This window comes from Physella acuta, unplaced genomic scaffold (genome assembly GCF_028476545.2).
Source record: "Physella acuta isolate Inbredline_101_S28 unplaced genomic scaffold, ASM2847654v3 ptg001251l, whole genome shotgun sequence".
In the NCBI taxonomy this organism is placed as follows: domain Eukaryota; kingdom Metazoa; phylum Mollusca; class Gastropoda; family Physidae; genus Physella; species Physella acuta.
The window spans coordinates 108924-134373 of NW_026732767.1; the positions used below are offsets into that span (position 1 = coordinate 108924).

At 40.0% G+C, this 25450-nt stretch overlaps 1 protein-coding gene and 1 non-coding gene across 2 annotated transcripts; both read right to left on the reverse strand.

The window, feature by feature from the left end:
* Positions 1 to 196: 196 nt before the first annotated feature.
* Positions 197 to 23941, reverse strand: LOC131957639 (transmembrane protein 117). Its single transcript, XM_059322373.1, has 5 exons — positions 23544 to 23941; positions 9198 to 9433; positions 5802 to 6059; positions 2693 to 2819; positions 197 to 1861 (listed from the first exon to the last, which is right to left on the reverse strand). The coding sequence occupies exons 1-5, from the start codon at positions 23926 to 23928 to the stop codon at positions 618 to 620; spliced, it is 2250 nt and encodes a 749-aa protein (XP_059178356.1). The 5' UTR covers positions 23929 to 23941; the 3' UTR covers positions 197 to 617.
* LOC131957650 (U4 spliceosomal RNA) lies at positions 2992 to 3130 on the reverse strand. The gene has a single exon (XR_009389118.1). It is a non-coding gene; the product is annotated as a U4 spliceosomal RNA (small nuclear RNA).
* Positions 23942 to 25450: the final 1509 nt, after the last annotated feature.

Sequence of the window (25450 nt, forward strand, 5' to 3'; positions counted from 1 at the left end):
GACAACCCCTTGTGTAAATTACAACAAGATTTAAAAAAAAACACCACTATAGTCACATGAGCCTAAAAAACCAGATTAAAAACATAAAATCTGTAATTTTCCTATTGTCAGTTCTCTCTATTTTTTGATCAAATTTGAAAGTCTAATAAAAGAAACAAATATTTTATTTTATTTTTCAATAAATTGTTTTGTGGTTCTATCATTACCTTTTCTACTAATATAATATGCTGAGTATGAAGAAAAAGTTTGTTACAAAATAAAATTGAAATTTTCATATGGCTGAAGATAATAACTTAATTAATTTCAACAGTAGTGTGGAGTGAAAACAGCTGAGTATTGTGAGAGAACATTGAAAACCAGGTACTTCAAGTAGAAATCTTTTCATTTTAACTGGTTAATACAAAAACAGAAATATATAAATAGCTGAAATAGCTTCCAGACAGTGAACATAAAATTCCATTTATTCATGGATAACATTCAGTCAAATTGCATGAAAGTTCAGTCTTCATGGTGTAATTGATTGCTGAATTGTTTTGATCAATTGTCCTTGTGCTGGGAGTTTTTCCTTTCAACCTTTGAATAACTTGATTAGTTTTTTTTTACTTTTGTTTTTTTTATTATTTAATTGTTTCCTGTCTTTGCTTGACTTCCATTTTTAAGCTTTGCCTTTTGGATGATGCTTGACTTTTGTCTTCAGAACCTGAATTGCTCTCTGCCTTTGCTTGATTTTTGCTTTGAACATCTGAATTGCCTTTTGTTGATGCTTGACTTCTGTCTTCAGAAACTGAAGTCCTTTCTGCTTTTGCTTGATTTTTGCTTTGAACATCTGAATTGCGTTTTGTTGATGCTTGACTTCTGTCTTCAGAAACTGAAGTCCTTTCTGCTTTTGCTTGATTTTTGCTTTGAACATCTGAATTGCCTTTTGTTGATGCTTGACTTCTGTCTTCAGAAACTGAAATCCTTTCTGCTTTTGCTTGATTTTTGCTTTGAACATCTGAATTGCCTTTTGTTGATGCTTGACTTCTGTCTTCAGAAACTGAAGTCCTTTCTGCTTTTGCTTGATTTTTGCTTTGAACATCTGAATTGCCTTTTGTTGATGCTTGACTTCTGTCTTCAGAACCTGAAATGCTTTCTGCTTTTGCTTGATTTTCCTTTTCAACCTCTGAATTGTCTTCTATTATTGCTTGACTTTCATCTCCAGGGTATGAATTTCTGTCTGTTTGGCTCTGATCCTTGCCAAGTTGTAAATCACTCGTCAACTGCCCAACGGATTGCCTTTTCTCCTCTTCATCAATATCTTTTTTACTTAAATATGATATACTACTCTTGTCTTTCTTTAAAGATTTCCTACCTGATTTAAGAGCATCGTCATCTGGGTGTAAGCTTGACTCCGACTCTGTTGGATTTAAAAGATTAAAAGTAATCAAATTCAACCACCAGCTTCCCAGCCTCGTCCTGCGTTTTCTCTTAAGCAGTCGACCAGCATATGGATTATTTTCAGTTGGTTTAGGCTTACGTCCATAGATGAATATCATCACAGCAAAAATGAAAAAGATGGACAGGCAAGGAATGAATGCAAATCCTTTAAGATGTAGAGGATAACCAACATATCGGGAATTCATTTCAATGTCACCTAAAATATACAACTCCCCTGTGAGATTGTTTATGTGTGTCTGTCGATATCTTAGGCTGAGAACTGTGGAATTAGCTTCTAAGCTTAAAGGGTCAGTGACTGTGTATATCTTGTTATTCTCATCCACGTACTGTCCAAAGTTCTGGGGGGAATAGAACATCTGGTTTTTCCACATATTCATGTCAAGGAGGATTACAATTGAGAGTATACCATAATTGAACCATTTACCTGAAAAATAATGCAAAGAATAAAAATGGTTAAAACAATGATTTAGAAAATAATCTATAGATAATGCCGTAGATGAAGCATTTTTCATAATATGTGTGACATAGATAATTATTTGAATTTAATAAAAGAAAATGTATTATGAACAAAGGATGATTATTGTGTGTGTGTGCATCAGTGATTGGTGGAGGGTATATTTCTGATGAGGGTGGGGGTTAGTGTTTTGCAATAAGTTATGATTATAGGCAGTGACGTCACAAGGTTGGGTGTCAAACAGCTGATGCCGTATACCCCAAACTTTATTTATCAACAATACATTTTAAAAAGTTATGTTTTTATGAAACATGCAATTTTAAAATAATAATCAGAATAAAAAAATGTTTTGAACTCACTAATAACATGCTGAAAAATAGTTATGACAATGAAACAGATGCCTGAAAATTGATTTTTTTTGAAAGCTTTACTATGCATGTATTTAAAAATATCTCAGAGACTTCTCAGTTAACGCCAAATTTTATTACATTTTTTTTAAAAATGAAAACTGTAAGAGTTAGTTTAAAGTATCAAGATAAAGACAAAATTAATGAAACCAACTTGCACATTAAAATGGACAATTATTTTTTACTAGAGGCCCCCCTCCTCCATACACACACACTTTCACACTCAGCTGTTGTATAATAATATGCTTGATATAAAAACAATTTTTTGCTATGGGTGCATCCCCTAAATGGTGGTACTCTGTGCAGTTTGCACCCACTTGTGACGCCACTGATTATAGGGAGGGAGAGGGAGTGTAGAAATTAGGTAAAATTTAAAGGATAAAATTGTATTTACCAGATATATGAATATGCCAGTATTCCAGTGACTTCATAAATTTGGGAATTTTGACATTGATTGAGGTTAAGTTAAACCCAGGCATCTTGATGTCTATGCTACCAACAAAATGGGGAAAGTCCCAGTCCTTTAAAAAAAATTCTATTATTAAAACAACAAATCTATAGGATTAACAAGTAAACTAATTATCCGCTGTAATAACAATATTAACAAAGTGGCTTTTAAGTCCATTATCCCCGCTTCATCGGGATCACTAGTCAGGAGCTTTAGACCACTCATTTGACATTAAATAAATTTAGCTCCCGTAAGAGCTGTAAAAAATTGCACTGGCCGACCTGTTAGGGTCGTCCGTGCGGGGTATTGGGAATAGTTTTCAACTAGCAATAACCACGCCTCGGTAAAACCTCATTGGCTATGGTACCGCCACTGCGCAAAGCTAAAGAATGTTTCAAAATAAATGGTCCAAATGTAAATGCCATTGTCAAATTCTTAAAGTTTCTCGGGTTATGAATAATATTAAACAAAATAATTATCTTATCAATAATTTAAAGTCATTGATATTTATTGTATTCTATTTTTTTAATCAATACAAAATTCACTAATTTTATTTAGATTACTTAAATAGTACTTTTATTATAGTAACTAATATAAGAAAAATTAATAAATGGTAAGGGAAGTAACAATGTTGGATACTTTTTAAAAAAATGAGAGTTCTCTCCCGTTATTATTTATAAAAAATTAGTATTGTATTTATGTTTAAACATAATATCTTCAGGTTATTCTTAAAAAATTATTACTACTGGTAAGAAATATTACGATTTTAAAATCCTGTCTATTATTATTGAATTTAGCTATTCATCATCATAAATATATAAAAAAGATAATAATTCTAAGGCTCATAATATAAACGCTTGATAATAATGAATGATGAAGAAAATATTTGTTATTTGTTGAATGTGAAGTTCTCTTTATAAAAAAAAAGATTTTAAACATTTAAACATGGCATATTAATAAGGTTCAGCTATTAATTTTCTTTTTAGCAAGAGTTGCAGTTTCGATGACACAAAAAAAATGTGGAGCTATTCAATACTATTTAATAAACAACAGGTTAATGATACATTTTACAGTTTAAAAGGATGTCCATAAACTTCTTTTCCTAGTATTTATGTTAGTTACATACTGGTCAACAGCTATGGTTTAGAACTATTGTGAATTCTATTAAAATGTCTGCAACTTTTATACATGTTTCTATTAGGCAACCATATAATATCGCTTCCTTTAATTCTAATCTTAACTCTTTCTATTCATTACCAAAGGTCATAGGCACAGGTGAACTCTACTTTATCTTGAATTTTTTTACCCATATGCCCTGTGGAAGTCTCAGGTTCGGATCCTGGGCTTGAGTACGCAGTACGTCCCTGAGTCCACCCAGCTCTAATGGATACCTGACTCACATAAAGGAAGCAAAGGGGGTTGAGCATAGCGTTGTTCACACTATCCCCTTGTATGCCGAGGTCCATGAAATAGATTAACTTTACTTCATCTGCCCCATATGTCTTGGGCACGAACGGGTTAAGATGATGACATCCATTGGAGATTAAAGAATGTAAACAAAACAAAAAATGTAAACAAACCTGCATAGCAATGGTGACATCAAGTACCAGAATAAAGGATGCCCAGCTGATATCACAGAATGTAAACAAAAAACGTAAACAAACCTGCATAGCAATGGTGACATCAAGTACCAGAATAAAGGATGCCCAGCTGATATCACAGAATGTAAACAAAAAACGTAAACAAACCTGCATAGCAATGGTGACATCAAGTACCAGAATGAAGGATGCCCAGCTGATATCACAGAATGTAAACAAAAAACGTAAACAAACCTGCATAGCAATGGTGACATCAAGTACCAGAATGAAGGATGCCCAGCTGATATCACAGAATGTAAACAAAACAAAAAACGTAAACAAACCTGCATAGCAATGGTGACATCAAGTACCAGAATGAAGGATGCCCAGCTGATATCACAGAATGTAAACAAAACAAAAAACGTAAACAAACCTGCATAGCAATGGTGACATCAAGTACCAGAATGAAGGATGCCCAGCTGATATCAAAGAATGTAAACCAAAAAATGTAAACAAACCTGCATAGCAATGGTGACATCAAGTACCAGAATGAAGGATGCCCAGCTGATATCACAGAATGTAAACAAAACAAAAAACGTAAACAAACCTGCATAGCAATGGTGACATCAAGTACCAGAATGAAGGATGCCCAGCTGATATCAAAGAATGTAAACAAAACAAAAAACGTAAACAAACCTGCATAGCAATGGTGACATCAAGTACCAGAATGAAGGATGCCCAGCTGATATCACAGAATGTAAACAAAACAAAAATGTAAACAAACCTGCATAGCAATGGTGACATCAAGTACCAGAATGAAGGATGCCCAGCTGATATCACAGAATGTAAACAAAAATGTAAACAAACCTGCATAACAATGGTGACATCAAGTACCAGAATGAAGGATGCCCAGCTGATATCACAGAATGTAAACAAAACAAAAAACGTAAACAAACCTGCATAGCAATGGTGACATCAAGTACCAGAATGAAGGATGCCCAGCTGATATCACAGAATGTAAACAAAACAAAAATGTAAACAAACCTGCATAGCAATGGTGACATCAAGTACCAGAATGAAGGATGCCCAGCTGATATCAAAGAATGTAAACAAAACAAAAATGTAAACAAACCTGCATAGCAATAGTGACATCAAGTACCAGAATGAAGGATGCCCAGCTGATATCACAGAATGTAAACAAAAAATGTAAACAAACCTGCATAGCAATGGTGACATCAAGTACCAGAATGAAGGATGCCCAGCTGATATCACAGAATGTAAACAAAAAATGTAAACAAATCTGCATAGCAATGGTGACATCAAGTACCAGAATGAAGGATGCCAAGCTGATATCAAAGAATGTAAACAAAACAAAAAACGTAAACAAACCTGCATAGCAATGGTGACATCAAGTACCAGAATGAAGGATGCCAGGCTGATATCACAGAATGTAAACAAAACAAAAAACGTAAACAAACCTGCATAGCAATGGTGACATCAAGTACCAGAATGAAGGATGCCAGGTAGGAGCGAGACATCTCATCGGTGTGCGGCAAATATCCGTTGATGCTGTCCCATAAAATATACTCAGTGTAGATGTTCAGGATGACCAGGGTTGAGCAGCTGGGGACGACGATCCAGAAGACGATGATGCGGTTGTAGCCTTTGTTCCACCACCTTCTCAGACATATTCCCCAGTGGGGGTACAGTTTCTCCTGTAACATTATATCTGTCACCTGGAATACAAAACAGTTTCTCCTGTAACATTATATCTGTCACCTGGAATACAAAATTACTCTTGTAACATTATATCTGTCACCTGGAATACAAAATTACTCTTGTAACATTATATCTGTCACCTGGAATACAAAACAGTTTCTCCTATAACATTATATCTGTCACCTTGAATACAAAATTACTCTTGTAACATTATATCTGTCACCTGGAATACAAAATTACTCTTGTAACATTATATCTGTCACCTGGAATACAAAGCAGTTTCTCCTGTAACATTATATCTGTCACCTGGAATACAAAGCAGTTTCTCCTGTAACATTATATCTGTCACCTGGAATACAAAGCAGTTTCTCCTGTAACATTATATCTGTCGCCTGGAATACAAAACAGTTTCTCCTGTAACATTATATCTGTCACCTGGAATACAAAATTACTCTTGTAACATTATATCTGTCACCTGGAATACAAAGCAGTTTCTCCTGTAACATTATATCTGTCACCTGGAATACAAAACAGTTTCTCCTGTAACATTATATCTGTCACCTGGAATACAAAGCAGTTTCTCCTGTAACATTATATCTGTCACCTGGAATACAAAACAGTTTCTCCTGTAACATTATATCTGTCACCTGGAATACAAAACAGTTTCTCCTGTAACATTATATCTGTCACCTGGAATACAAAACAGTTTCTCCTGTAACATTATATCTGTCACCTGGAATACAAAATTACTCTTGTAACATTATATCTGTCACCTGGAATACAAAATTACTCTTGTAACATTATATCTGTCACCTGGAATACAAAGCAGTTTCTCCTGTAACATTATATCTGTCACCTGGAATACAAAACAGTTTCTCCTGTAACATTATATCTGTCACCTGGAATACAAAATTACTCTTGCAACATTATATCTGTCACCTGGAATACAAAACAGTTTCTCCTATAACATTATATCTGTCACCTGGAATACAAAACAGTTTCTCCTGTAACCTTATATCTGTCACCTGTAATACAAACCAGTTTCTCCTATATCATTATATCTGTAACCTGGAATACAAAACAGCAATAATTTTTAAATTTTTGTTTATGATTTGTTATACAGTAAAGCAGTACAACTCCACTTCCCCAATTACTTCAGTTCCATGGCTCCCTTCTGCTAACATCACAACCATTTCCCCCCCCCCCCCACCTCACACCCCCCAAGTGCACTAACTATCAAAGCAGTAAAACAATCCCCACATCGTGATCTACCCCCCCCCCCCATTTGCCAGTGCATCCCCTGCCTCTACCCGCCTCGCCAATACCCTTACCCTCCACACTTTACTCATCATCCAGGCAATACACGTCCCCCCCCCCCCCTACACCAAGTGTTGGTGGCCTACCCGCTCAATCCTTACCAATAACCCTACCCCCTTACACTCACCATTCAGGCCGTAGCTTATCCCACAGCCTTACCAATACCCTTATACTCACCATCCAGGCCATAAAACAATCCCCACACCAAATGCTGGTAGCCTCCCGCCCCTCCACCATTACCCCCCCCCCTCCTTATACTCACCATCCAGACCTGCAAAACAATCCCCACACCAAATGCCGGTACCCCCCCTCCACCATTACCCCCCCCCCCTTAATTTTAAGCACCATCCAGACCTGTAAAACAATCCCCACACCAAATGCTGGTACCCCCCCCCCCTCCACCATTACCCCCCCCCCCCCCCACCCATTATACTCACCATCCAGGCCGTAAAACAATCCCCACACCACGTGCCTGTAGCCCCCCCCCACAATCCCCCCCCCCCACATTATACTCACCATCCAGGCCGTAAAACAATCCCCACACCACGTGCCTGTAGCCCCCCCCCCCTCCACCATTACCCCCCCCCCACCCACCCATTATACTCACCATCCAGGCCGTAAAACAATCCCCACACCACGTGCCTGTAGCCCCCCCCCCCTCCACAATTCCCCCCCACCCACCCATTATACTCACCATCCAGGCCGTAAAACAATCCCCACACCACGTGCCTGTAGCCCCCCCCCCTCCACAATTCCCCCCCCACCCACCCATTATACTCACCATCCAGGCCGTAAAACAATCCCCACACCACGTGCCTGTAGCCCCCCCCCCTCCACAATTCCCCCCCCCCCACCCACCCATTATACTCACCATCCAGGCCGTAAAACAATCCCCGCACCACGTGCCTGTAGCCCCCCCCCCCCCACCATTACCCCCCAAATTATACTCACCATCCAAGCCGTAAAACAATCCCCACACCACGTGCCTGTAGCCCCCCCCCCCTCCACAATTCCCCCCCACCCACCCATTATACTCACCATCCAGGCCGTAAAACAATCCCCACACCACGTGCCTGTAGCCCCCCCCCCCCCTCCACAATTCCCCCCCCCCCCACCCACCCATTATACTCACCATCCAGGCCGTAAAACAATCCCCACACCACGTGCCTGTAGCCCCCCCCCCCCCCTCCACAATTCCCCCCCCCCCACCCACCCATTATACTCACCATCCAGGCCGTAAAACAATCCCCACACCACGTGCCTGTAGCCCCCCCCCCCCTCCACAATTTTATCCCCACCCACCCATTATACTCACCATCCAGGCCGTAAAACAATCCCCGCACCACGTGCCTGTAGCCCCCCCCCCCCACCATTACCCCCCAAATTATACTCACCATCCAAGCCGTAAAACAATCCCCACACCACGTGCCTGTAGCCCCCCCCCCCCTCCACAATTCCCCCCCCCCCCACCCTCCCCTTATACTCACCATCCAGGCCGTAAAACAATCCCCACACCACGTGCCTGTAGCCCTCCCCCCCCTCCACAATTCCCCCCCCCCCACCCTCCCCTTATACTCACCATCCAGGCCGTAAAACAATCCCCACATCAAATGCCGGTACCCCCCCCCTCCACCATTACCCCCCAAATTATACTCACCATCCAAGCCGTAAAACAATCCCCACACCACGTGCCTGTAGCCCCCCCCCCTCCACAATTCCCCCCCCCCCACCCTCCCCTTATACTCACCATCCAGGCCGTAAAACAATCCCCACACCACGTGCCTGTAGCCCCCCCCCCTCCACAATTCCCCCCCCCCCCACCCTCCCCTTATACTCACCATCCAGGCCGTAAAACAATCCCCGCACCACGTGCCTGTAGCGGCCACCTTGCTGAAGATCCGGTTGCTGATGCCCATCCTGGACGTGATGTGGTAGTCATCGTTGACCTGACCGCCCAGCTTGAGCATGGCGTTGTAGGGGTAGGAGAGGAGGAAGACGGTCAGGATGGTGGTGAACAGCATCGTCATCCAGGATCCGCGGCCGTCGTGGAACATCTTCAGACGTAAGACAGTATCTAGTGGGGGATAGTGGGGGGGGGGGGGGGGGGTCATGAAACATCAGAAGGTATCTAGTGTCGGATAGTGGGGGGGGGGGGGGAGTCATGAAACATCTTCAGACGTAAGACAGTATCTAGTGGCGGATAGTGTGGGGGGGGGGGAGTCATGAAACATCTTCAGACGTAAGACGGTATCTAGTGGGGGGGGGGGGGGGGGGAGTCATGAAGCATCTTCAGAAGTAAGACAGTATCTAGTGGCGGATAGTGGGGGGGGGGGGAGTGGGGATGAATAACATCCTTAGACATTTCATACAATCAATAGTTTACTAAGGTGAGGAAAAGAAATAGCCCAAGGGAGGGGGGGGGGGTGGCACTTAAAATTTTCAGGGGGAGAGGCGGACTACATTATATGGGGGGGGGGGGCACAGGTAAATATTTATTTTTTATATAAATTCTATTTCGTCAGGGGGGGGGGGGGAGGGCGCCTGTAAGAAACTCTGGAATAGCCTACGCTTGCAAGTTTCGTAAATAAATTGCTACAGTTTTTTTATTGTTATTATTAAGGTGAGGTTGCTGGGGACGCCGTGGTGCCGTAGACATTTCCTAAATAATTTAATACATTTTTTTTTACTATGGTTAGGACGGCGTGGTCGGGTGGTGTGTACGATTTTTAAGAAAGGGAGGGGGGGGGGGGTTAGGAGCGGTTTAATTATAAGCTATATTTTTAATATAATTTTTTTTCTACTTAGATGAAGACCAGCACCCAAGTGTTAGCCATAAAGGTTGGTTAGGGTGGGGTAGGGGGGGGGGGGGAATAAATCACTATTATAAAAATGTGTATCCAAGTTAATCTTTTTTTTAATGAATGGTTGAATGAAACAATTGATTAACATACACAGCTGAAAATTGGAAAAAAAAAATTAATCAGAAAATACAATTTTATTGACAGTAGTATCACAGTTTCATCAAAACTCTCATGCTGATTCCTATAACAAAGCATAATGGGAACTGGGGGAAATAGATTGTAGATCTATACAGCGTACTTCATCAGATAGCCCTCTTTTTGTGAGTAAAACTCATCCCCGGTTGGGTTTATATGTTTATCTCCCCTTATGTTTATATTTGTCTATCTTCCCGTTTTTTTAGCGCAATTTCCATACTGGACAATTGCGATTATTAACTCGTCAAGGATGGATGGATGTGTGTCCGCAGCTTTAAGTCGTATCTCCTCCTGAACGAAGCAATATCGATGACTAGTTCCAAAAGCAAATATGTTAAGCAAGTTCCGAGGATGAATGTGGGACAAAAAATTTCCCGGAATTCCTTCCTGGATTTCCCGGAAAAGCCAAAAAACCTAAAAAAAAAATGCAGTTTTTGGCCCATATCTCGGCAACCAGACCACTTAGCGACTTGAAACATTTACCAATCGATTCCTGCCATAATTTAGAACAATATTGCCGAAGAAAGTTTTCAAAAATATCCTTTCGTTCGGTCACAAAAAATTAATTAAGGAAATTGCGCTTAAATTGTCACTAGACTTTTTATTAACTTGTTTAAATTACCTCCCATTAAGCTTTTATTTACCTTCGTGTGTTTGCTGTTTATATTGCTTATATTTATCTCCCCTACTTTTTGTTAGTTTATCTCCCTTTATGTTTACCTCCCACCCTATATTTTTTCACACATTCTCCCTCTCTTCAAACTTGTTGATACAAAATTATAATGGTACACTGGCTGCCGTATACGGAACATTAAACATCCGGTCACGAAAGTTTAATCTAGCGGCCGACATCAGGAATGGTGAGGGGAGGGGACACGTGACCAAAGCCTAGATGGATGAGGTGATTTCCGAGTGGTGGTCAAAATTAGCATACGACACTCCAGGGGTCAAGGTGAACGAGGGAGCAATTTACAACAGATCAACGATTCATTACACCGTTTCCAAAGTACCAGTCCTGTTTTTCATTGGATTGTTTGTATTTAAAGTTTGTCATTGGATTGTTTGTGTTGAAAGTTTGTCATTGGATTGTTTGTGTTTGAAGTTTGTCATTGGATTGTTTGTATTTAAAGTTTGTCATTGGAATGTTTGTGTATAAAGTTTGTCATTGGATTGTTTGTATTTAAAGTTTGTCATTGGATTGTTTGAATTTAAAGTTTGTAATTGGATTGTTTGTATTTAAAGTTTGTCATTGGATTGTTTGTGTTTAACGTTTGTCATTTGATTATTTGTATTTAAAAGTTTGTCATTGGATTGTTTGTATTTAAAGTTTTTCATTGGATTGTTTGTGTTTGAAGTTTGTCATTGGATTGTTTGTGTTTAACGTTTGTCATTTGATTATTTGTATTTAAAGTTTGTCATTGGATTGTTTGTATTTAAAGTTTGTCATTGGATTGTTTGTGTTTAACGTTTGTCATTTGATTATTTGTATTTAAAGTTTGTCATTGGATTGTTTGTATTTAAAGGTCTGAATATGTAACGCGTTTGCTTTAAGAAAATCACTGCAGCTTTCTTTGAAAAAGACTTTAGCTTTCAAAAAGATTCACAATTATTCACACATTTTTTTTTTTACTTTTCTATGGTAGGCCAAAGCACTGGGTGAAATTGAATTGTTGTGTTACCATGGTGATAGATATGGCCGTTCCACCCTATTTTTTAACAGAAAATGTGTACATTAAATCTAACTAAGATGCCTACCCACTCTCTTCCTGGGTTTTAGATAAAGATGATGAAAAAAAAAAAAGAAATGAATGTCAAATGACATTTTACGTCCCATCCTATTTTTTTAAACGTAGAGAGAATGTATATTAAAACAAATCTAACTATGCAGTCTTACTCCCCCCCCCCCACACACACACCACAGGTTCAGATAGAGATGATGAAGAAAAAAAAAGAATCGGAGACATTTCAAAGACAAGAACAAAGCTGATCAGGGTGAAGGTTTTATTTATAGCTGATTACTGATTACCACTGAAGAAATTGTCAGAGTACACTATGTGACACTCTATCTGTGTGTGTGTGTGTGTGTGAGACTGTGTGAGAGGGAGAGACTGTATCTGGGGACGTGGTGTTGTGTGTCTATTTATCTGATGTGTGTCCTGCACGAGAGTGTGTGATGTGTCCAAGTGTATGTTTGCGTGTGTGTGTGTGTGCGTGCATGTTGTGATGGCGTGTGTGGTTTTGTGTAAGATTTCGGCAGAGTGTATGTTTGAGGAAGAAGAGAGGATACGAGTATATAGCATTTTCACCCTTTTAAAAAAAGAAAAAAAAATCAATAATTACCGTCTTCATTTCGACATTAAAATTTGTATTTAGGCAATTTTAAATTTTAAAAAAAAAATTATTTTTAGAATACATGTAAATATAAACAGATTATTGCTCAGACTCCTATAAAAAAGGAAACAATTAAAAATAAAAACAAAAAGTAGTGTACACTAAAACTAAATTGCAGGCTTTTATTAAGGGAGAGAACTCCTGTTATTACCAGCAATAAAGGGAGCCAACTATACAAAAAAAAAAATGGCGGTCGGGAAAGAATTGCCTGTCACTAGACCGGATGAGGCCGTACCACGTAGTCACGTGATCGATGATCTCCGGATGTTGGTTACCAATAAAAAAAAATCAACGCAATCAAGGCTAGACCCAAACAGTAGTAGGATAAGCGGGTCGCGTACGTACGGGTGATTGGGGGGGGGGGGGGGAGAAGAAGAGGGAGTGAGACTATTGATACAATTTGTCCCACTAGAAATAGGCTTGTTTATTTTATATCATTTGTGGTGAAATGTCAAATGTACCATTTGGCCCTCTATAAGTTAAAAATATTATTTTGCATATCTGCTTATGAGCAGGAAGGTTAGCGCTATTTAGATCAATGTTGATTCCAATGAGAAAAACTGTTAACAGCAAAACAAGTGGTTGGTCTCCCCTAAAATGACGTTACACCTCAGCCTACACCCCCCCCCCCTCCTAAAAATTGCAGTTGAATTTTTCTTAAAAACTGCGATCTTTTCCCCACATCTTGTCTGAACTCTGTGAACATAGTGTTTTAATCAATTTCTATTACAGTTTATTTAAACAGTTTTTTAAAACGCGAAACAATGGCAAAAATTCGTTTTCTAGCATTGCTTTTTACTTTCTCGTATATACACAAAAAAAAAAAAAATATGCACAAAAATCACTTGAAATTTTAACATATTTTCACCGTATTACACCTCATTTTAATCGGGCAAAAATTATCAATCCAGATTTATCAAAATTAAGAGGTTTTATGCGTAATCCAGTCTGAAAAACTGGGCTTTGCAATACTGTCCGTATGTCTGTGTGTCTGTCTGTGTGTGTGTGTGTGTGTGTCCGTGTGTAAACACGATTACTTGAGTACCGTTACAGCTAGGTTGATGAAATTTCATATATAAGTTTTTTATCAAAATCGTAGATCCGTATCAACTTTTGAGAGATTTCCGATAACCGGAAGTGGTACTTTTTCTACTTTGAATTTTTCAAAAGCCTATAACTTGAGTACTATTTCAGATAGATAAATGAAATTTCACATGTAAGTATAAGATTTAATTCTCTACCTTCTGTTAAATTTTGAGTCATTTCCGTTGACCGGAAATAGTAATTTACGCTACTTCCGATTTCTCAAAAAACTAATGTAAATTTTTAAAGTACTAATAATATTGCGCACTATTATGCACTTTTTTATTTAGCGTTCACTTCGTGTGCAATTCTTTTGTCTACGAGATTTTATTCTATTTTAAAACTTTAAGTATTTAAAATGGATTAAAAATCATGTCTATAGCCCGAGTTTCCCATCCCCTGTTGTTTTATATAAGAATATTCGAGAAAGTTTAGGGGAGATCACTCCCGGTTTATTTTATAATGCAAAAGTGTGACGTCACACAATCTGAACACCCCCCTCATCACACACTGTCACAAAATTACGGACCCCCACCCCCTACGAGTGTGACGTCATTTATAGACGCCCTTAAAATTGATTTCCTAAAAAATCGAAGAGCTATTACTCTACGGAGTTTTATGTATATACTTAAACAACGTGATAAAATCTTCTGGATGAAGGTAGACATGAAACACGTAAAAAATTCCTACACACCGGAATGACAAACCTCTGATTGAACCCGAACTTGAACTATTGATCACCAAGAATGTAGCAAATTGGTTGATAATTTATTCATACGTAATCTCGAAGAGACAAATTTGTTGTCGCCTAATTAGATTAGCCGTGACGCAATTAGAGAGAGGTGGGAGGGGGGGGGGGGTAAATAGGGAGAGAGAAAGTGAGAGAGAGAGAAAGAATTCTGGTTAAACTGCAATGGAATAACGAGAAAAGGAAGCGGTGCTATAAATTAACTCATCCATTTCGTAATTCTTCAAGAATGTACTTTGTATAGCCAGGCACGAGTCAGACACTGGCCCCTGCCCACCCCACTCAGGTAAAAATTATATGGGGCACCTGCCAAACTGGAGACCACAGTCCGGTTTGTTCACGAAGTTGGACTTGTTGTCTGAATCCTCCATCATATTCTCAATTAAGAACGAAGAAGAAGAAGAAGAAGATCCGGCCTTACAAAATGATCACGGCTAAGATTAGGGCTAGATTAGGATTTGCATTGTCATCGAGTCTAGACATACGTGAAAAGTTTTGAAGAAATTGGTCCGCTAGAAGTGATATTTTTCCGAAATCGGAAATAGCGTACATAATTACTTCCGTTTACCGGAAATCAATCAAAATTCGAAAAAAAATCAATAGAATAAAAAACTTATACATATGTTTAAAATTGTTTCCAACTGAAATTGTACTCACGTTTTGGCTTTTGAGAAGCCAATAATAGAACAAGTACCACTTCTCTTCCGGTTACTAAAAATAGCTCAAAAAGATATCGAACTACAAAATTCGATATAATGCTGCTATATGAAATTTTATCAACATAACTGAAACGGTGCTCAAGGTATTGTTTTGACAAACAGACACCCACACACAGAGAAGCACGTAGATAAAATAGCAAAACCAAGTTTTTCCGACTCAGGGAGGTGTAAAACGTCGAGATTGTCAAAGTCTCGATTTTGATTGTTTTTTGACGATTACAACACGTTTTCTATACGTCATATTCGAGAAAATAAAAAAATTAACCAATGAAAATAAATTAACAAGCATAAAAACTTGTAATTGTGCCCCCCCCCCCCAATCCGTCGTTAGCAAGAGTTGTCATAACTGAACTGGTTTTAAATCTATCATTCCAGCATTCCCCAACAGTAGTAGTATTTGCCCACAAGGAGAGATGAAAACCTATAGGAATGGCCTCGCGCTTGTATTGGTCTATCGACAAACAGAAATCAATAGGTTAATGATATTTATGTTGTCACTGCAAAAAGTAGTTTTTAGGGGGGGTAGACGGGGTAATGGAGTCGTGCTGTATAAAAATCTGCTTGACTGTGAGGGCGGGGGAGGGGGTAGACGGTGTAATGGAGTCGTGTTGGTATACAAAAATATGTTTGAGTGTGTAGGGGGTGGGGGGGGAGGAAAAAGTGGTTTTTGAATTGATTAAAAAAAAAAAGGATTTAAAATGTTGTTTTTGAGTTTTCTTGACTCTTGCCATACAATCAACTAAGTGAGCAAGAATATCCAATTTAAACAATTGTAAACATTGTTAAAATTGTTACAACTATAAGGACCCCTACAAATCGACACCCTTAAAAATTTGGGGCCCCTGGAATTGGGACCTCTGGTTCCAACGTACTGCCTATACACACAACCCGTACAATGGGAAATGAATGGAGATTGCACGCACTGTTCAAACTAGGCATACATAAACCACGTGATATCGTTAACCAACGGATTTCCCCACAGATTTCTCTGGAGAAGCCCATTTGTTCTAGACACAACTGACGTCACCGTCTGCTACAGCCGGGACTGGTCCTGATTAGTGTAGCGCTAGTTGTCCCCGGCCGTACTACGCTATGGTGCTATTTGCGATGTCTGACCCAGAGTTTCTTCAAGGCATCTCTTCGGGTGGGGCGATGCCCCCCCACTAAAATTTTTTACCGCCCCCCCCCCCCCCCCGAACGAAATGAAATTTATATAATTTATATAGAAAATATATACTTTTAACAGTGTCCGCCCCCCCCCCCCCGAAGAAAGTTTACCACCCCCCCCCCCGAAGATTTCAAGTGCCCCCCCCCCCCGGAGAAAAAAGTCTGAAGAAACACTGGTCTGACCTAGCTTTCACTAGTTAGATTTTTAAGTTATTATTTTTTTTTTATATTGAAACTATGATTAAGGGTCTAATGGGTAAAGCTACTTTCAATTTCATTTATTTCTGGTGCACTTTTGCTATAATGTCATTTTGCAGCAGTTTTGGTGATAATGTCATAATGTCAGTAATTTAACGATTTTAACAATGAGACGGCGGTTGTTTAAGAATCGAGTTCGGATCCCTGGCTACATGTATGCCATTTTTTTAAAAAAATTGGGTATGGCGAAACTTGCCCATGTGGCTTGGCCCGGAGAATACAGAAAACTTCCTTCAGGACTGTTCCTTATATAGCCAGACGCGATCCAAACACTGGCCCCTGTACACCCCACTGAAGGAAAAACTAATATGGGGCACCGCGGATCTGCAGACCACAGTCCAGTTCATACACGAAGTTGGACTTGTTGTTTAATTCCTTCACCATAAACTCAATTAAGAACGCAGAAGAAGAGAGTAAAGAAGGATCCCGGGCTCGGTGCCCTGTCAAAACGGCCCCGTTAATTTGACCCCGTCAAATCGACCCCCGACAAAACGACCCAGTCAAAATAGCCCCGTCAAAAGGACCCCGACTTATTTGCTCCCGTCAAATCGGGGGAGGGGGGGGGGGGGCTAAGATGGTTTGTATAGCGTGAAGAGTAAGAAAAATCCATGAGTCATGGGATGGAGGGGTGGAGGGGTATAAAAACAACAGAAGGGCTACGAGTAGGCCTATTATGTCACGCCACTTTACGATTTGCTAGACTTATACTTTCGTTACCGGACCATTGGTGATATATTACATTTTAAATTGAGGCGTGACGGCCTATTACAAATGAAGCAGAGTTCAGTAGTTTGTCGGTCTTAAGCATACGTAGGGATTGTGTGGTTATCGCAATGACCAAGCTACATTTCGTTTGCCTTAACGCAGGTTAAGTAACAATTAGAGCTAGGTGGACGAAGAAGAGATTCCCAGGAAAGTGTAAAAAAAAATATTAGTGATTATTCACAGAAGTGTTGGGGGTCGGCGTGTCGAGTCGGTAAAGCTCAGTGTTGCTAAACCGAAAAATCTCGAGTTCGAACCCTCGGCAGATGAGGCTCGTTAGCTGGGGACAGCCGCCTCTTCTAGGAGAGACAACTCCAAAATCAAACAAACTGCTGCCTTGTAGTTTGTTTTTGGTTTGTTCAGGCTGAAACAAGATGGCCTCAATGGCGCATAACCAGTTGCCGCGTAACCTTAATTGTGATGGAGGCGTAGTCGAGTCAACAAAAGCTCATGGTTGATAAATTCGAAAAACGTCTCGAGTTCAAACCCTCTGGCAGATAAGGCTCGATCCCTTCCAACACTAAAAATTAAGAAAAATTAAGAACGAAGAAGAAGACAGAAAGTATTCACAGGTGTTTTTTGGTGATGATTCCACTGAACTCAATACGAATCTCGAGTCATTTTGTACAGACCTACATAAATATTGCAACAGCAATATCGTTTTGGCATCCTCAAATATCGAAGTGGGCGCTATGAACAGGCCTGGGCGAAATCGATGTCCTAATCAAATTGTCATGATTACTACGTCAGCCAAATATGAGGGGAATGTTGTTGGATTTTGTCTGATAGAGTAGGCCACGAGGTAGTGTAATTATCTCATGGGATAGAGGCTGGGGTTGAAGGTCATGAGAGTGTGATAAGGTCATTAGGTAGTGTGATTATCTCATGGAATAGAGGCTTAGGTTGAAGGTAATGAGTTAGTGTGATTAGGTCATAAGGTAGTGTGAGTAGGTCATGTGATAGAGCTTGAGGTGGAAGGTCATGAGTTAGTGCGATAAGGTCATAAGGCAGTGTGAATAGGTTGTGAGATATAGACTGAGGTAGAAGAGCATGATGTAGAGTCGACAGGTGACACGACAGTGTAAGTCAAGAGATCGAGACTGAGAAAAAGGTCATGAGTTTTGTATGCAAAGGTCACGAGATAGAGGTTAAGGTAGAAGGTCATGAGGTAGAGTCTGAGGGAAAAGGTCATGCAGTAGTGTAAATAGGTTACGGGGTCGAGGCCGAGGTAAAAGGTCATGAGTTAGTGTGATAAGATCATTGGATAGTGCAAGCAAGTAGACCTACTATTAATTAGTAGGCCTCTATGGTAGGTACCAATGAAGACCCGAGGCCTAGCGAGTCATATTTACCTAGCGAGTCATATTTACTTAGCGAGTCATATTTACCTAGCAAGTCATATTCACCTAGTGGGGCCGTATTTACCTAGCGAGTCATATTTACCTAGCGAGTCATATTTATTTAGCGAGTCATATTTACATCATCAAGCAGATGAAGCCCGAACACGTTTTTTTTTTGTCAGTCGGGATTAATTTTAAAACATGCCAGATGGCAAGTTGGGAAGGCCAACAAAGATTACGTCACATTAACTAGAAAAAATAGTGGGATCTTGTCCAGTTAACCCCCCCCCCCCCGCCACTAATGCAAAAAGTGCATGGGTGAAAAGTTAAGCCCTGTCACTTTTTGCCTGTTTCCATTTAATGCACGCACGCAACCATGACCAGAGGCGTAGCGAGGGGGGGGTGGGGGGGGGGGTGCGGACCGCACCGGGTGACACCCGACCTCGATCCAAATGTTGAGTTAGGCTTCTAAGTTTGATACTATAAAATATGACCAAGTACTTCAGTTAAGTAAGGTAGGTGATGCACAGTGCTGGCCACACCATCACTTTATAGGCCAATGTCAAACAGAAATTTTATATTACAACGAGAAAAACCCGTTGAGGAAGGATACAACGGGCGCTAGGCTGATAGTGCTGTCTCTTTTCCTAAACTAAAACCAACCCCACCCCCCCCCCCAACACACACACCACCCCCCCCACCCCCCAGACCCCACCCCCCCCCATCCCCCAAAAAAACATGTCTACCGTCCCATTTCAACGAAATATAATTATATACTTTTTCCAGTGTCCGCCCCCTCCCCAAAAATTCTACCCCCGCCCCGAAAATTTCAAGTACCCCCACCCCTCTCCGGGAGGAAAAAGTCTGAAAGAAACACTGGTGTCGCGCTTAGCCACTACCGAAGAATTGCATTAAAGAAATTGCAAGAAAACCACTTTTTAGATTAGACACATTAATTAGGCGGTAATTTTATTATAGAGTATCGATGAAGAAATTTCTTTTGAGTTAGGGAGGGGGGGGGGGGGGGGCTCAGACGTTCTTACGCGGGGGTGGGGCTTCGCCCCTACCCGAAGAATTGTATGAAAGAAACTCTTCACGCAAACCACTTAGATTAGACAAAATTGCCTTTTTATTCAATGTTTACTCGATAATCAATGACGTCATATTACTGTGTGCACTCTCTTGAGATTATTTTCTACTCTATGCTAAATGTGACCGCGTCATACTTCGTTTTTCGAATTACTGTGCATGTTTTTATTTTGCTTGTGTTTTCTCTACAGCGTTCTTGTCAGACAGATAGATAGATAGACAGACAGCGAAACTATTATATAGAACTAGATCGACCGGCTATTCGATTGTAAACATTCTCGTGAACCACAGCTCACCAGACTGTTAGGGGTGAACGCGTCTAGCTAGTTATCTCCCCTTCTGTTATTGAATATAGTAATCTATCCAGTGATTTATTTTTGTTATCTCCCCTTAGTTTCGAAACAGATTCTTTCATTTTTAATAAAGAATTAACCATCTAATTAAATTAAAGAATAGATAGACTTGTATTGTCATCGAAATGGAACGTACCTAGAAAATGTGAAAGAAATCGCTGCATTATAAGTGGGTCAAAATTTAGTTACAAGATTTGCCACAAACCCACAAACAAACGTTGCGAACTAAATAAAAGCTTTTATAAGCAAAATAGTTTTTGTGGAATTCGCTTCGGATGCCAAAACGTATATCGAAGTGTAAAAATCCGCAGCCCACAATATGGCGGAGTTCTGGCCGCGATCCAGATCGAGGCAAGGACATGACAGCTTGAGATCCACTACATAACGCGCCGCGGCCCGATGGGCTCTAATGACCATTGTTCATGTCCGTATTGTGACGCTCCCGTCTAGAGGACGAGAGACACAACAAATGAGACCAGTTGTGTACTTTGCTCTGAGTCTTTTGAAATCACCAACTGATGTGCGCTGCAAAAGAGAATGATGTCCCCACAAAAAGCTGTATAACAGTTTTTAAGATTAAGTATAGTCTATTTACTGCGTTATGGAATATCGATTCCACAATGACATATATTAAAACTGTTCTATACAATATTTTGTTTAAAACTATCTGAGTTTTGTATAACTCATTACTGAAAAGACCAGGTATGCTTTAGCCTCAGTAGAACAAAGAGCTTACATTTTCAAAGAATTATTCAGATAGCAGATGTAGGGTTTGTTGTATAAAATAAGGTATTTAATGCTTACATATTCTAAGACACGAGAAAAATGGCCCGTTGAGGAAGGGTACAACGGGGCGCTAGGCTGATAGTGCTGTCTCTTTTCTCTAAACTAAAACCAACCCACCCCCCCCACACACCACCCCCCACCCCCGCCCCCCACCCCCCACACACACCACCCCCTCCACACACCGCCCACCACCCCCCCACCCCCCCTCCACCCCCCCCCCCCCAAAAAAAACATGTCTACCGTCCCATTCAACGAAATATAATTATATACTTTTTCCAGTGTCCGCCCCCTCCCAGAAAATTCTACCCCCCGCCCCCGAAAATTTCAAGTACCCCCACCCCTCTCCGGGAGGAAAAAGTCTGAAAGAAACACTGAACCCAACCCACCCCCCCCCCCACCCACACCACCCCCACCCCCCCCCCCACACCACCACCCCCCCCACCCCCCCACACACACACCACCCCCCCCCCACCCCCTCCACCCCCCCCCAAAAAAAACATGTCCTACCGTCCCATTCAACGAAATATAATTATATACTTTTTTCCAGTGTCCGCCCCCTCCCCAGAAAATTCTACCCCCGCCCCCGAAAATTTCAAGTACCCCCACACCCCTCTCCGGGGAGGAAAAAGTCTGAAAGAAACACTGAAACCAACCCACCCCCCCACACACCACCCCCCCACCCCCCCCCCACACACACACCACCCCCCCCTACCCCCCCCCCCCCCACCACCCCTCCACCCCCCCCCCCCAAAAAAAAAAACATGTCTACCGTCCCATTGCAAGGAAAACCACTTTTTAGATTAGACACATTAATTAGGCGGTAATTTTATTATAGAGTATCGATGAGGAAATTTCTTTTGAGTTGGGTAGGGGGGGGGGGGCTCAGACGTTCTTACGCGGGGGTGGGGCTTCGCCCCTACCCGAAGAATTGTATGAAAGAAACTCTTCACGCAAACCACTTAGATTAGACAAATTGCCTTTGTATTGAATGTTTACTCGAAAATCAATGACGTCATTACAATTGCGTACACCTCCTCCGGCTTGCTCTAAGCTAAATGTGACCGCGTCATACTTCGTCTTTCGTTTCACTGTGAGAGTTTTTATTTTCCTTGTGTTTTCTCTAGAGCGTTCTTGTCAGACAGATAGATAGATAGATAGATAGATAGATAGATAGATAGATAGATAGATAGATAGATAGATAGATAGATAGATAGACAGACAGCGAAACTAATTATTATAGACGAGAAAAATGGCCCGTAGAGGAAGGATACACCGGGCGCTAGGTTGATAGTGCTGTCTCTTTTCTCTAAACTAAAACCAACCAACCCACCCCCCCCCACCCCACCCCCCCCCCACCCACCCCCACCCCACCCCCACCCCCCAAAAAAACTTGTCTACCGTCCCATTCAACGAAATATAATTATATACTTTTTCCAGTGTCCGCCCCCTCCCCGAAAATTTTACCCCCGCCCCCGAAAATTTCAAGTACCCCCACCGCTCTCCGGGGAGGTAAAAGTCTGAAAGAAACACTGGTGTCGAAGAATTGCATTAAAGAAATTGCAAGAAAACCACTTTTTAGATTAGTCACATTAATTAGGCGGTAATTTTATTATAGAGTATCGATGAGGAAATTTCTTTTGAGTTGGGGAGGGGGGGGGGGGGGGGCTCAGACGTTCTTACGCGGGGGTGGGGCTTCGCCCCTACCCGAAGAATTGTATGAAAGAAACTCTTCACGCAAACCACTTAGATTAGACAAAATTGCCTTTTTATTCAATGTTTACTCGATAATCAATGACGTCATATTACTGTGTGCACTCTCTTGAGATTATTTTCTACTCTATGCTAAATGTGACCGCGTCATACTTCGTTTTTCGAATTACTGTGCATGTTTTTATTTTGCTTGTGTTTTCTCTACAGCGTTCTTGTCAGACAGATAGATAGATAGACAGACAGCGAAACTATTATTATTAATAACCCAGTGGCGTCACTAAGTCAGGTGCCACCCTGAGTGGTAACGGCTGGTGTCACCCTCACCCCAAAATTTTTATCTTTTTTTGGTTCAGGTGTCACCCTTCCCCCTCTACAATTTTTTTTATTTAACTTGATAAACATTTTTTAAAATTACATTTTATGATTTTTTTATTTGGTGTCACCCCGGCAACACCAAATTTGCGACAAAACTGCACAGATTACAGGTAAAATATTAAAGGCAGAAAAAAAATAGAATACATTATGTATTGGTACTTTCCTTTTAAGCCTAAAATAGAGAAATAACAATTCATCAATTAAGTTAGCAGCCTATCAGTATTAGGGTTAGGACTAGAGATGGATTAAGTATAGTTAAAATCATCAAGTTATTTCATAAACTAAGATGAGGGTTGGATTAGATTGGTCAATATACTGGCAATACCAGTTTAAAAGCATCAACAAGAGTTGTCTGTTTCCATAATCCTGGATTAATAGAAAAGTAACAAATTGTAAATTATACTTACTAAAAAAATACTGGTGAATTACAATTTTCCCAAACAAAAGTCCCAACACAATGGCAAAAAACCAGAATACAAACTTCACAAGACTTAAAGAATCCTTTGTCCACTTTGTTACAATAAAAGAATAAGCATGGCCGATAACAGGAATGCTGCTTTCTCCATAACTATGCGCAATTGGGTCTTCGGCGTAAATTAAGAAATTGCATAAAGTCACAATATAAGCAGTGAAGAAACGAAACCTTGGATGCTGGAAATGGTAACGGAAATCCTTTTCCATGACCAGGGACAAGACACTACAGGTGGCGACATCATCTTTTGTGACAACCTCGAGAGTAACACGTGTTGGTTCTGCAGCTAATTCTTTTAATCTCACTGCAAGATACTCCATATCCTTACTATCAGGGGGAACTTCTGATGATTCAATATCTTCTTTTTCTTCTGCGATTTTCTTTAACGCTAAATGATATTTTTTTTGCTTCTCCACTTCCACATCAGTTGCCAGATTATCTTTTTTCTCATTGTTCTTCTCATTGGACCTGGCTACTTTGTCTAACTTGTGAATATTCTCCTCCTTAACTTTCTTCATATCTTCTTAAGTGGTGGATGACCTCTGTTCATTATTTAAAAAACACCAACACCCAGTTGGTAGATGACAGAATCTAACTTGTTGCTATGACTTCAACTTGGACACATCATATTCTTTTACAAGGAAAAACCTGGAAATTTAAAGAAATGCAAATGATTCATAGGAAACCAGGATATAATACTATTCCCAATACTATTGGGATTATTAATATTTAAACCATGCCTGACATCTAAGTGGCTTTAGAAAATATCATGCTTAGTTAAAATATTTAGTATAATAAAGCTTAGGCCTACATGCTAAGGGTTTAAGGTTTCAAGTTAAAGGGTTTTACAATGCGATAATAGAATGCAACATAACGTTAAAACTGGCGATAATAAATGTCTTATAGTAATTAGTCTACTACTTCAACAATCTATTAATTAAACAACAGGGAAATACTTGCAAAGAAATTATTTTTACAATGTGTTATTAAACTTAGTAGGAAAGTGGTTTTAGAGTTTCTTCCATGCTTCTCTTCCGGGGGTACTGCCCCCTCACCCAAACAAAATAGAATTTATATACAAATTATATACTTTAACCAGTGTCCACCCCGCCTTCCCCAGAAATCAAAGTCCCCCCCCCCCATCCCCCCAAGTTTCAAGTGCCTCTTATATCCCAGAGAAAATTGTCTGAAAGAAACACTGAGTGGTATGTTAAAAGGTGGTGGTTGGGATTTTGTGTGAAAAGAAGGGGTGGAATAGGGTTGGGGTGGACATGGTGACAAATTGGTTTATGTGGCGGTATGCAGCTTAAATAATAATTGGCCAACTTTGTCTGCCAGTATGAAACTTGACATGAATAATAATGTGTTTTCAATTGTACAACTGCTCAAAGGTACTGAATTTGGATAAAACATTTGTTCATATTTTCATTCCAAGTAGTTTCCATAAAACTTTAACCTAAACAACAGGGAATGTTACAAAACATTTAAACATAAGATTAGAAACAAAAATTTTGCCTGTTATCTGACAGGCTTTGCAACTGGTAAGTTTATAAAATAACTGATATAGACTAGATCTAAGTGTGTAACAAGCCCAAAGACAAAATCTACTAAATCTAGATCTAGTCATAACTTAATAAATTAAATTAATTTAATTAGGCCTAACTAGCTGTGTCTAGTAGTCTGACTATATTACTCATTAGTTAGATCTTCTAGTTAATTCTAAGTTAATCATTAGAAACTAAAAGTAGGCTACTAAACTTAACTAAACTAATAAACTTCTAACTTAAGATTAGAGTTTTTTTTTTTTTACTATTTAATAATAGGTAAAATCTTAGTTTAGCG